General features: G+C 41.7%; 1 protein-coding gene across 1 annotated transcript in view; it reads left to right on the forward strand.

The window, feature by feature from the left end:
- Positions 1-261: 261 nt before the first annotated feature.
- SPATA13 (spermatogenesis associated 13) overlaps positions 262-14354 on the forward strand; it is a gene marked incomplete at its 5' end in the record, with an annotated part of 73137 nt that continues 59044 nt past the window's right edge. The window contains 1 exon segment of the mRNA XM_085230878.1: positions 262-423. Coding sequence (XP_085087004.1) covers positions 262-423 — 162 coding nt within the window.

Raw genomic sequence — 14354 nt, forward strand, 5'->3', positions numbered from 1 at the left:
GGGTGTGAAGTTTCTGATGTATAAACATTCATACTCTTTATTTTACTCCTTACATAAATAAAACCACAAAATCCAGCACGCTGCAGGCTGGATAAGTCTTTCCTATTGTGAATTGTTTTACGCAACTGTCTTCTGAGGGGGGCAAAAAACTTCAGGGTGGTTACTATGTCAACAGCCTGCGGGATTTGGGTGTTTTGCTCAGGGACGCACGTCTTCAGAAGGCTGTGGGAGAATTTATGGGGCGTGTGGTGCTGACACTCACCCAACTGTTCCTTCCGCCCAGCCTGGGGGCTGCGGCTCCTGGGCAGCACAGAGGGGCTGGGAGTTTGGAGGCAGTTTGTGCTGTGTGCTCTGTCTGGGATCCTCAGCTGTTTTCGGGAGAAAGATTTGTCTGTGCTGCACTCTGGACTGGTCTGCAGGAAGGTAAGATGGATATTTTCCTGAAAGTTTCCTTTTCTGCTACTTTTTTCCCCTTCTTTCCTCAAGTTACAAACCCTCTCTGCTACCTCTGTCCATTTGTGAGTGCTTCTGCATGTGGGGACTGCTGCTGCCGTGACCCCAGAGCAGGGTGCTCAGCTCCGCCGTCCTTTGCAGCCTTTGCAAATTGTGAAACATAACCCACCTTCAGGTGATGCTGTCCCCAGAGACTGGGGTTATTTCAGGGTCATATGTGCTTGTTGTTGTGTGGAGAGACCTGAGAGTGGCCTTTTGGTATCTAACAAGGGGCTGTAGGAAAGAACGGGACTCATTAGTAGGGTCTGTTGTGATAGGACAAGGGGAAATGGTCTCAAGCTAAAAGAGGGGAGATTTAAACTGGATATAAATAAGAAGTCTTTTACAGCTGGCACAGGTTGCCCAGAGATGTGGTGGATGCCCCATCAAGGTCAGGCTGATGGGGCTCTGAGCACCTGATGGAGCTGTAGGTGTCCCTGTTCATTGCAGGACATTGGATCTTTAGTGGTCCCTTCCAATTCAAATGATTCTTTAATTCTATGATTCTATGAAGTCATTCCTGTTTTTATCTGATCTGCTGAATCAGTTACAATGGGTGAGGAATAATGGAAGCCACTGAGGGGAGATGGGTGCTGCCAGGGACACAAGCAGAGATGTTGAGGATGCCTCTGGGCTGGTGGCAGCCTCCATGCAGAGGCTGCACAGCCCATTCGCTGGCTGTGCCTCCCAGCTCAGCTCTCCTGCATTCCTCTGCCACATCCTCGTGCACTGCAGCTTGTCTGCTTTGGGCTCCAGCTTACCCACGGGATTTTGGAATCCATCACACAAGCACATTTTTTTACAGGGGAAGTGAAGCCACTGTGTAGCATTTTCTGCTTCGTTTACACCCACAAACTCTCAGTGTGAAAAAGCTGCTGCCTTCTGGGCTCCTGTTGCTGGCATCAGGAAACCCACTCTTGCAGAGACACGTGGGGCCTCATGCATCAGGCCACAGAAAATCTGGCTCAGGGCTCCTGTAGGAAAAGAGCAGCTGTGTGGAAAGATCAATAAACATGACCAGTTGTTCCAAGAGTCATAAAATGGAAAGACTCCGCAAAAGAAAACGTGTGGCAGGGACTCTGGCTCCAGACGGTGCAGGAGAAGTCCTGGGAAAGGCAGTCATTCCTGGGAGGTCTCAGATGTGTTTTGTATCAGTGGTTCCACACATAAAAATATTTGTTTTAGGAGAGGAAATCAGAGGCGTAGGAACAAATACTTACCTATGCAAAAGGAAGGCTTGTTTAGGCTTCATACATTGGAGAAATTGTTTCTACGTGGTCTGCAAAAATGTAACATTTACAGCCCTGCCAGGTGACTCAAGTGAGGTTGAAGTGTTTGGGGATGCTTTGGGTTTGCTCCCTCTATCCACATAAAAAGTGGTATGAAACTTACCATTCCAGTGCAGTTTTCTTCTTTCTACCTGTTTTCCCATGTAGCTTTTTTTAATCTGTGTATTTCCTTCAGCTTTTCCACAGTGCAGAGGACAAAACAAACCCTCAGGAAAGCATGGCAGTCTCATGTTTGTTGACTTTCACCTCTCCAGCCCTGCAGGACCCTATGTCCTCCCGGCAGCCCTCCCTCCCACCACTTTGTTCTCCCATTCCCTGCTGGTGGGGTCCTTCCCCATTGCTTACATCTACCTTGGCTGGGCCCAGTCCTCTATCCTGACTGATCCCACCATTGGTCCCTCCAGCCACCTTGGCTTAGTGTCGGCCTTCAGTCCTGTAATTTATCACACAGAAACCTGCAGTCCTATCAGCACGTAGCACGTTGTGTCACCACAACTATATTCATAATACAATGATCACAGAATCATAGAATGGCCAGGTTTGGAAGGGACCTCAAGGATCATGAATCTCCAGCTCCCCTGCCACATGCAGGGCCAGCAACCTCCCCATTTAATGCTAGACCAGGCTGCCCAAGGCCCCATCCAATCTGGCCACGAACCCCTCCAGGGATGGGGCATCCACAGCCTCTCTGGGCAGCCTGTTCCAGCACCTCACCACTCTCTCTGTAAAGAATTTCCCCCTGACATCCAACCTAAATCTCCCCTCCCTTGACTTAAAACCATTTCCCCTTGTCCTGCTGTTATCAACCCTTTCAAAGAGTTGATGATCTTGGCTAACTTTCCTGCATGAGCAAGGGACAGTCAGTATCTTCACTGCTGTATTCCCTCTGGGATGGGAAAGTGCTGAGTAGTGTTTGGATGCATGCCTTCATGATTAGCTTCTTCCCCTTCTGCGATAAGTGTGTCCCACAACACAGCAGAGTGCCACAGTGACATGCTGCAGAGCACTGCATCACTGTATGGACTATACTTGAGACAAGACCTCTTCTATACCAGCGAGTGGCAGTGCTGCCGTTGATGTCATTCATGGATGTAGAATCTGGATCTGCAGTTAAAAAACATGGTTAAAAAAACTGTAGGAAAGATTACTTTGATCTCATTTATTTATTTATTTATTTATTTATTTATTTATTTATTTATTTATTTATCTGTGGGATTAGAGAAACCACATTGCTATTCCACACATATTTGCTGTGACTATGTTGAGAAGACACGAAGAGATGAAGGTACTGCCTTTCAGCTGCAGGCACAATTTAATCCTAATTCATTGACTGCCATGCAATTACTAAGCATCATGCTGTCATCTCACAAAAGAAGGAATGTATCTGTACAACACATGTAACAAAAGGTGGCATTTTTGGACGCAGACTTGTGGACTGGTATTAGAACCCAAAGCAGTGGTGGAGACATCTAGATATAATAGGAAAGAGAAGAGCCATAAGACCACAGGAATCCCAGGAAGATGTAGGAGAGCCACATGATTCTGCCCGTGGATAGGAATTTTGTCTCATGTACAGGGTGGGCTGTGCTTCCCTAAAACTCAAGACTTGCTGTGTGTCCAACATGCATCACATTCTCTGCACAAGATGTGCACGTAGATGGCAGCAACATGTCTGAGGGGCTCATAGGTGTTGCAGCTTCAGATTACAGTTTGGCTGTAATCTCAAAATTTTTGGCAAGTGGTCAAATTCTTTCTGTTCCAATCAGACTATTTTTAAATTATTATTTTTTTTAATGGAGAAAGTTGTGCTATTTGAGCTGGTAAAGCTAATAAAGAAACTTAAAACCATGTTGGTTTTTCCTTGCCCTCCTTTTTTGTGCAAATTGGCTGGCATAATTTCTAAAGATACAGTTCATCAGTTCAATGCCCTGCTTCCTAGAGAGAGCTGGATACCAGGATTTCCATGTAACCTTTGTAAGTCTCTTCCAAAATCTTTCACTTTCAGTGGATTAGTACAATCAGTAAGCAAATCTCAAATGAATGAGGAGCAACCAAACATGTCAAAGCACTGAGTGACTAATTGGTGCTTGTCACTATTCTTCCAATTTGCAGTGATGTTCCTACTGGTAGCGCTGAGAGTCATCTGTTCTCAGAGAGGCCAGAAATCTTGTTGGAGCATTTCATATGTAATTCTATATTTTTGTTTCTCCTTTCCTAAGCACAGTAACATGTTCTCCTACAAGGTTTGAAAAGAACACCAACTTACTGTATCTGTTAGCATTCCTCATTTCTTCTTCTGTTCTATTTTGTCATCTAAATATGACTGCCCTTCAGATTCTGACTCATAAACACAAGGAGCAGTATAATTTGACAGTCCTTGATACCACTCTCTGCATACTATATTTCCATAGCCTTAGAAGGACATAAGCAGAACTCACTTCCAAGAGTTTACGAAGCAGTTCTGATAAACAGAGACTCTTATTCAGATAAAAAGTTGATGAGTTGGATGAATTTTTCAGAAAGAATACTTAAAGGGAAGGGAATAAAGGGCAATGATTTATGCCTGTTGGAAACTTTTCATGGGGCTACATCAGAAATATTTATATTTTGTGAGTTGTTTTAAAATTTTACTGTAAGCAAATGGAGATACATTATTTTTAACTGTTCCCTGTTCAACTGAATATTCCAAATCACAGAATTTATACTTTTATTTTCTGGAAGAAAATAGTAGTGATCCAATTGCAGATTCTCAGTCAGATGATTTAGAAGTTTTATATCTCATGAAATGGTGCTATTGTAGTCTATTCAAAGCACATATAAGAGTTCGCCACTAGCACTGAGTCAGTTTGTGGGAAGATGAACTCCCCAGTGGACAGACACCCTACAGCTTTCCCTGCTTGCATGGGAAGAAGGGAAGACCATTGCATGGATGTGTTTCCAGGCTGAGGTCTGAGATGAACTTGAATAAGGCTCTAGATGTTTTTAATTGGAGGATTCTAACAAGCTTCCCACCTAGACAGGAATTCAACCAGGTTGTTCACAGCTGTTGGGTGTTTCTGTGGCAGTGCGGCATATTAGCAGCTATCTTCATATATTCTGTGCTTCACTCTATGAAACCAGTAGCCAAAATTTCACAGTAAGAACCATTAAAATGTAATTTAAAGTCCTCTTGGTTCAATTTAGATTTAAGCAACATAGTTGGTACAATTAGTAATTGATCAATTAGTAAAGTGAAGCAAAATCACATGAGTTCTAATCTGCTGACTTAGATATTTTATTCCTGGTGTGACACATGCATCTCTCTGTGCAGAGTTTCAGTAGCTGGCAGTACTGGCTAAAACAACATGAACTGCAAAATACTGAGACAAGCATGAAGCCAAGGATTGAACCTGGCTCATACCATGGGCAGTTAGGACTTCGTTGTAATAACCTAAGAATAATGTGGTAAACAATTATATACACACAGGTGAACATACATACACACATACATGATTTTAGTGATGGTAGGAGTGCTAGGTAGGTAATGAAAATATGAAGTGTATCATGGTGCACTGGTTGCAAGCCTTCCTTGTCTGAATTCCCCCAAGGCAGAGTTTAAATAGTTGCTATGCGTTAAGCTGTATGTTTGTGAGGAGAGGTGTGACTATGAGTGTGTTAATAGTGCCTGTGCTGGACAAAGTAGTGCTGGAACAGCAGGAGCTGTTTTGGCTTTTGGGGTGTACTTGCAGCCTTTTCCCATTACCTTTGGAGAAGAAGAGATCAAACTGATTCTTTAGAAACTGATTTTTACCCATAAAATTGCATGATTTTCTCCTCTCCTCTCCTCTCCTCTCCTCTCCTCTCCTCTCCTCTCCTCTCCTCTCCTCTCCTCTCCTCTCCTCTCCTCTCCTCTCCTCTCCTCTCCTCTCCTCTCCTCTCCTCTCCTCTCCTCTCCTCTCCTCTCCTCTCCTCTCCTCTCCTCTCCATACATAGTTTCTGTCCCCAGTCATCCATTTCTTTATAAGTAGCTCCTCTTCACTGAAGGCAGTTTCCCAGCTTTCTGCCAGCCACATTTGCCTTCAGATCTGTGTGTAAAATCCCACCAGCTCACAGTCAGACTGAAGAGTCAGCTAATAACCCAGGCAACCCTCCCCCCCTCTTTTAAATTCAGCACTGCATTTTATTGTCTTCAATCACAGAGTATTAGCCCATATTCATTAATCATCCTTGCTAATGCACAAGAAACACCTCATTTTGGTTAATACTGTGTTCTGGGGGAGAGATGGTTCTTTGTATTTTTTGGTCCTTTGAGAATTAGGTTTTGCTGTTTCTCAAAGTATTAACACTGCATGGAGCCACGTGATCCTGGCGTGGTTGTTCTGCTGGTACTAATGGGATTACCTTCACAAGCAAGAAAATGGTGTGCAAGACTGAACTCCCAATTCATAGAATCAACAGGATCCATAGCAAAGATGGATTTTTCAATTGGAATTATTTTTGAATATGTTTTATGAGGAAGAAAAGTGAGAATATTAAGCACACAAGTAGAATAACTGTAAGTGGAGGCAGACCTTTACCAAGAGCTCAGTTGCATTAGCCACTAGCTGTAATGGTCAGAGACTTGAAGACAATGGTTGGTACTTCCACTGGTCTGCTGCAAGTGTATGTTCTGATTTCTGTGCAGACCATGCTGCACTGTTAGGAGGATGGCAGCAAGAGAGAACTTTCTAGCAGAGTGGTGTATGTGAAGGCCAAGTTTGGCAAGATAAACGGAAGGTTGTAGAAGACAGTGAAGTCCCAGAAAGAGAAAAGATGTGACTATTGAGACCTAAATAGATAGGCTGAGAATGGAAACTGTGCAAATATCACAAGTGCTATCACAGAGAACAGCTGAGGTTTTATCCAATCCTGAAGGTATAAACATATTTCAGTTTTCAAACCAGCTTTATCAAGGCACATATAGTGTCTTTAATGTTGTCTATGATGTACAGAGAAATAACCATTAGCCCACCAATTAATTTAGACTCAGAAGGCAAAATGTAGATTAAATGAAGCATTTTTTTCTTCCCTTAGAGAGATATTATTGTCAAAGTGTCATTAAACAGAAAACCTTTTTTTTTTTTGCATGGCATTAAAAAAGTCACCAGAGAACTGGAGAGTATACCCCATTCATAAGTGTGCTCAGAAATTTGCATTTGGAAGTATCAGGGGAGTGGAGCATTGGGAATGCACAAATTCACTCGTGTGACTAGTGGGCTGGTCCTTACATACAGCCTCTTGCAAACTGATGTCCTATCAGTTGGCAAAGAAATCTGGTAAATCACAGAATCACAGAAGCATAGAATCAGCCATAGAATCATAGAATGCCTTGGGTTGGACCTTAAAGATCATCTAGTTCCAAGCCTCTGCTAACCACTAGATCAGGCTCTAGGTCAGGCTGCCCAAAGCCCCATCCAACCTGACCTTGAACACCTCAGGGATGGGGCATTAATCATTGACATTTCATCACAAATACAGTAGTTTCATACACTTTGATAAACATATTTAGTGTTGCCTACTTACTTTATGCTTTCTAACAGATCTGTGTAGTTTTTCTAGTACAGTTTGTCAAAGGAATTGAGGCTGGGGTCCATATGAAGAGATGGGGGTTACTTAGCTCACACAAACTGCAGGAAAAGCCCACTTAACCAAGGTCCAGTCAGGAGCAAGCTCAGTGCCTGCTAACTCCCACAGCTTCCTGCAAGCTATCTGCTGACTGTTAGGGTGGATGGAATGCAGAGGTTAGGGCTCTGACAGCTCTCCTGTTGTGTGTGGGCTCTCTCACCATGCTATATCTTTACTTAAATCTGAGGGCCAGGCTACAAGCATCAGTCCTGGGCTGTGGAGGAATCCTTGGGAGCACTGTTGCTCATGCCCTCGTTGCAAGGCTCCTTGATCACAGCCTGGATTTTTCATAGGCAGAATGTTGTATTTAGTGTTTCTGTGCTTTCGTATTTCTTCATGCTGTGCAAATGGCTTATGCTTCCAGAGAACATTTGATTAACTGTGTCAAACAAACTCAGAAGCAGTTTAAGCACACCGTAACCTTGCTCTGCTTATACACTGGGCTCACTATATGCATGATCCTGGAAGTCATCACTGCTTTTTTGGAGGTCATTTCTCCCACTGCTGCATCAATACGGGTTAATTTGGTGTACAAGAACCAGCTGCCTCATATATATTTCTTTCCTTCACCCAAACCATCCCATTGGACTCAGCTGTCGTATGCTCATTAAAAGTGACCTTGGTTTAAGTACTAGTCATCAGCTGCATACTGTTAGATTTAGTAAGTAATTCATGTTTTCTTTGTCTGTGCCACCTTTCTTCATTTCTTCTTTTGACGAAATTAAGCAGATATTTTAAATAGATATTTCTGTAGCTTACTCTTTCAGCAATTTCTATTTTATTGCATTTATGGCCCTAGCTCAAACTTCCCAGCAGTGCTGACACAAGTTCTCTTTCATCCTTTCATCTCTCCTACATTTCCTATGATGAGAAAATTTAAAAGGCTTTTATACACACGTGTGGCAGTAGAAAATAAAAGTCTGTTGTAATGTTCAAAGTTCAGACATTAAACAGCTCGCCGAACTGCCCACTCAGGGCAGGGCAGACACTGCAGCAGCTGCTGAGCTCAACTCATTTACTTTGTTAGATGTTTCCTTCCTTTTAATGAAAGAATCTTCTCACTCTACAAGAGATCCTGCATTCATTTTAACTATTGTTAACATTGGCATGATGAGGAATGTACTTCCTTATTCCTGTTCTCTTCTATTTTCTACTAACTCTTAATTATGATAATTTTGTGTCCTACTTGCATATGGAAGAACTCAAGTAAGGTGCTCAAATGAAACCAGGATCTGTCCCTGCATTAATACTGCTGCAGAGACTGAACTGCAGCCAGAATGCTTGTTTCCAAGAGGGAGATGTCACCATCTCCAAGCAAAGAGTCAATAAAATGGTTCATCCATTTAACAGATCAAAGAAACCAAATTAAAACCTGAATAATAGTTAATAATAGTAACAGTAATAATAGTAGTAATAATAATAATGAGGCAAAATGCTCCAGTTAGCAAAATAAAATCAATGCAAAAGTGTTAAAGACAAATATTGTACAGAAACTATCTTTAAAATGAAGTTCCTGTATGACGCTATCAGTTTGCAGATTAGAGATAACTAATGGGAACAATTTGGCAGGTTATGACACTGCAAAATTAATTACTGAAAGCTGACTTTTCTAAATCACCGTCTTTCTGCAAAGGCCTGCAAAAGGATTTCAAATTCACCCTGAGCTGAAGTGCTTTCCTTTTTGCCTTTGCAACTTGTTCTCTGTGCTTATGACAAGGCTCAGCATTTTTAAGTGCGGTGATTTGGAACTATTTGATGTTCCAAAGCTATTGCCTTGCTCCGGTGTGTTGATCGAGACCTTGTAATTAAAAGTAACATCAACAGTGAACCAAGGGCTCCACGGCTCCTTGGTATGCTGGGTGGTTAGCTGCTGTATAAAACCTTTTTTGTGTTTCTGATGGAACAGCTTAGCTGTCCAGGAAGAAAGCAGACCTGGTGGATAAATACCTTGCTACTACATGCTTGTGTAACACACTAGAGAAACGGCTGATGTTGAACGTGGTAATTTTGGTGCCCTGACTTCTAAGAGAGGAATGAGGGACTTGGGGGAACTGACAACATTCATCAGCAGAGCTCTGACTCTGGCTTGCAAAAAGGTGGAGTGAATTAAATACATTTGTTAAAACATGGATGACAGTGTAAAATATGAATAGTATGTAGAGATCCTAGGAAAAAAAATATCCAGAACAGCATACACTTAAGGAATGAATTATTTGTTTATGATTTTATACTGCATTCATTGAAACCAGGAATCCTCTCTTAATGTTAGAAGAAGCAAGAGTAACCATTGTTTAAATGTTTGGACAATAGTCTACAAACCTAGCTAGCATATCTGCCTCTCCCCTTTCTCACCTCCCCCGGAAAGTCATCCTTCCTGTTTCTTGCATCACCTCCCTTCCAACATGTCTGTCTGCAGGGCTGGAGGCACCCAGCACTCCTCTCCCTTGGGTAGGATGAGGCTTTCAACCAGACACAGCAGGAGATTAAAATCAAACTAAAGGGAATGCATTTCATCCCCTGTAGTTAGTTAGTTAGTTATGGGAAGTCAGTGAAATGTGGGGATGTGGAAGCCAAAGAATTAGTAAAAATAGAAAGGAAGCAAGAAAATTCATGAGAGATTGTCCAAACAGAACTGAAAAACAGTGTGTTCTGGATGAAGCTGGTGATTTAGGAGGACCCCAACCTTTAGATTGCCACGAGAAAGCAAAATAGAGGACAAACATTTCTGTGTTTGTCATGTTTCGTGTTCTTCTTTAAGCCTCTTGGAGCCAGGATGGTTGGTGAGCTGAAATTTTGGAATTTAGTCCAGTTCTAACACCTTTCTCTTGAGGAGGAGATTCAGAAATCTGGCTAAAAGTCTTGTGCTGGATCTTTCACTATTGTTTCCAGCGTATCTTATTTTAAATATTGATACCATCCATTTGGTATCTTTTCAAATATCTTATTTGAAAAGTATTTTTTTTCCAAGTACTTTTATTAGCTGCTCTCTAGCTTCAGACTTGCTCTTCACTGACAGTACTGAAAAGATAATGTCCTTGATGAAGATTTTATATTTCATTATTGAAGAATATAAACAACTTTTGTGATTCTGAATGTAATCTTTTGCAGAACAGCATGACAAAGTAAAAGGAGAGAGAAGATGGCTGGAATATTTCCATCTGGTTGCAAGGACTTTCAGGGCAAAGGATACCAGCGTCTTGTATTGATGCTAGCAATAACAAAGCACTATCCCTTCAGAATTCTACAAAGAATATTCTGGTGCTGAAGATTCAATTAATTCATCAGTTTACCTTAGCAGCAGCAAGGTACTCAGCTCTTTGGCTGAGGAATTAATCTTCTCAAAGGCTTTAGAATGTTTTTAAAAATAAAACCAGATCACTTACAACATCTTTTCAGGTGATGGTCGCTAATCAGATCTCTTCTGCATTCGGTGTCCAGGCCTAATTGCCTTGTATGACCCCGTGATAAATTGATCTTATGAATGAGGCTATACCTGGATTATTTGCAATTGCTAGCCTAAATATTCTTACAAGGCCTACTTTGTATTGCATGGAGCTGTTAAGACTGAGATGTCTTAATTTAGTTGATACAGCAACAAGCAGTCTTGGCTCTTTTTATTTTCTTTTTCAATTTAGTGGATGAAAAAACAGGAGCCAACAATGTATGCTTGCAGCCTGGAAGGACGACAGCATCCTGGGCTGCAGCAGAGTGAGGGAGGGGATTGTCCCTCTGTGCTCTTGTGAGGACCCACCTGGACTACTGAGTCCAGGTCTGGGGCCCCCAGCATGAAAGACATGGAGCTATTGGTGCAGGTCCAGGAGGGGCCACAAGGATATTCAGAGGGCTGGAGCTCCTCTCCTGTGAAGAAAGGCTGAGGGATCTGGACTTGTTAGGCCTGGAGAAGGTAAGGCACTTGGGAGACCTCATTGCGGCCTTTCAGTACCTAAAGGGAGCCTACAGAAATAGTGGAGAGGGACTCTATCAGTACCAGTTCTAGTGACAGGAAAAGAGGTAATGATTCTAAACTAAAATGGGAGATTTAGACTAGATATTAGGATGAAATTCTTCACTATGAGAGTGGTGATGCACTGGCACAGGCTGCCCAGAGAAGCTGTGGATAGTCCATCCCTGGAGGGCTCTTGAAGTTGGATGGGGAGCTAGGCAGCCTGATTTGATGGGAGGTGTTCCTGTCCATGGCAGGGGGTTGGAACTCGATGACCTGTTCAAACACAAACCATTCTGTGTTTCTATAATTTTATGAATTTCTTTTTGTTATTTCTCTGTGTTCTGATTTGTCAAGAACAGATAGTAAGTGAACCCTGGCTCTCATGGGGAACTTCAGCTGTTCCCGTATCCGCTAGAGGGATGATACAGCAGGGCACAAGCAGTCCAGAAGTTTTATGGAGTGCACTGAAGCTAGTTTCCAGTAGTGATGACTGAGATGCCAGTGAGAAGCACTCTGCTATGCCTTATGTTGACAAAGAAGAAAAATCTGATTGAGTTCAGCTGGTTGGGATCAGCTTTTGCTGCAGCGACCAATAGTTATGCAGTATGGGATCCTGGGATGAGGGCACAGGATATATAGCAGCATCAGAACATTGGACATAGTTACAGCAGACACTGGTCTCTTCATTAAAAAAAAAAAAAAAAAAAAAAAAAAAAAAAAAAGCAAGTGTTAGAAGTATAACAGGCTTCACATGCTCTGAAGGTCTGACTAACTCAAGTTTGTTAGGTACTTCAAGATTCTGAGATTAGAAGTACAATCCAGGTACAAAATATAATGATCTATTGTTCTAAGCAGAAACTTCATGAAGATATTTCAGTTACTGAGTTGCCAAAGTTGGACCAGACTTTTCTGCCAATCTTGCCAGAAATTGAAGTGTCATACAGATCTCTAAACTTTGCTCTGTCTTCTATAATAGAACTTGACGTGCCAAGCATAAACAGTGTTTCCTGTGTGGGAATAACAAAATCTATAAGAAAACCCATTTTCCACATTTGTTTCTCAGTTGTTTATTATTTTATTTGTTCCTATTTATTCTGAATCCCAAGCCTTTTCTTCATACTTGTGAGCAGCCTGGAGATGTAATACTATCTGCATTTTGGTTTCTCTTAAAATTTCAAACCTCAGAGTAATATGTGATATTTTCTTCACTTTTTGTCACCCAGAACCATAATCAGTATCAACAGTCATATGGCAGCACCTCAGGTGAGAACCTTGGTGACTGATATGAGATTATGAAAATTATTCAGACTTTGCCTTTATTGAAATCGTTAAAGTTTGATAGAAGGAGAGGAAATTGCCTCTTTAACTTCAGTGGACCTTGTATCTGGTTCAGAAGGCTTAAAATGGTAAAAGACCAACACTGAATGAGAAGAGTGTCACAATGACGAGTTTGCTTTCCTCTTTTCACTGAAAGCTTTGAGCATAAGTCAAACATGGAGTTATAGTTCTGCTGTTAGACTCTTGTGGTTAATTTTCTTGGTACTTAGATTCCAGTAGAGCTTTCAGTTAAAATGATATTGTTGAAGGGATTCAACAATATCTGAATTTCAAATTATTGCATGAGATATATATGAAATCTCACACTTCATTATAAATTATTAATAACGTTTTGAAATGCTCTTGGGATATGTAAATATGTTACTGAGTAAATCTGTTGGCATTTCTTCTTTTAAGAAGTAAATGTAAAGTTGCTATTAAACATTCTCTTTGTGATTATTCACAGAATAGCTCCAATAAACGTAATACAGAAACCCATTTCTTTTTAATTAGAGTTCTCTTGCATTCAGGATTACAGTTGTTCTCCACATTATCCTATTAAAAAAAAAGTACGCAGTGAAGTTGGAAGTTGCAGAATCACGTATCAGATCTTTTGTTATATATTACTTTGTGTGGATAGGAAGGGATGTATAGGAGGGAGCTGTACGTCTCCTACTGACTGGAAAGCACAGAGCCAGGAGCATTCCGCATTTGTTAATGTGATGCCAGGCACAGATCCTGGCATCAGTTTGGATGGCTGAGTAAAGTGGTTGCTCCCTCTGGACACCAGGAAGCAAGAGCAGAGAACCACGTCCTATCTTTCTGGCAGGTTTTCCATCCTGTATTGCTCTGCCATAATAATAACTGAATAGTAACTCAGCTCTGCACCTGCAGTGGATTCTACACAGAGAGTTACTTTCGTGTTGTGCTTTGCAGTTCTCAGAGACGTCATTTAACCTTTGATTTCAACCTCTTGTATTTGTTCCGGTAGATGAGCAGGTGTGATTTTGGTACTTTGTTCTGCTGCCAACACCTGTGAATACTGTAGCTAGGTAGTAACGTTTTGGGGTTTGTTCTTATTTTTGTGGAGGAGTATTTAGCATGTGCTGCTCTTGGTCTTCCACAATGGCCATGCTACTAGATGCAACTTGCACTGGTAGGGTCCAGCTGATAATAACCAACACTGTTTGTGCAATACTTAACTAGAGGTTGCAGCTTTAGGTTAGTGCTTCCTGGACTGATTAACTTTCAACAGAACACTTCCCCAAACTTTTTGCTTACATATGGGAAATATATAAATACTGTGTATGAAACTGTGCCGCAAACAGATCTTAATGAAATGTTCATGTGAATATACTTGCTTCTCCCTCATTGCAGTTACTGTCCGTGTATGTTTAACTTGCCGATTTCACACAGGGCTTTTGCAGCCCTTTTGTTACATATTAACTTGGGACTCAAGCCTGCAAGATGCAGAGAGCTCCTGGCCATGCCAAGCTTCTTGCAGGGCTGTGGGCACACAGGCAGGCACTTGCAGCTTCAGCCCTGAGCCCAGACAAGCTTTCTGGAACAAGATCCATGCTGTGCAACGTTTTGTGCAATAGGTTTTCAGATGTTTAGATTAAATCTTATCCAGAACAACAGGTCTCAAGGACAACATAAATATTTAG

Source organism: Meleagris gallopavo, chromosome 1 (assembly GCF_905368555.1).
Source record: "Meleagris gallopavo chromosome 1, MGAL_WU_HG_1.1, whole genome shotgun sequence".
Lineage (NCBI taxonomy): Eukaryota > Metazoa > Chordata > Aves > Galliformes > Phasianidae > Meleagris > Meleagris gallopavo.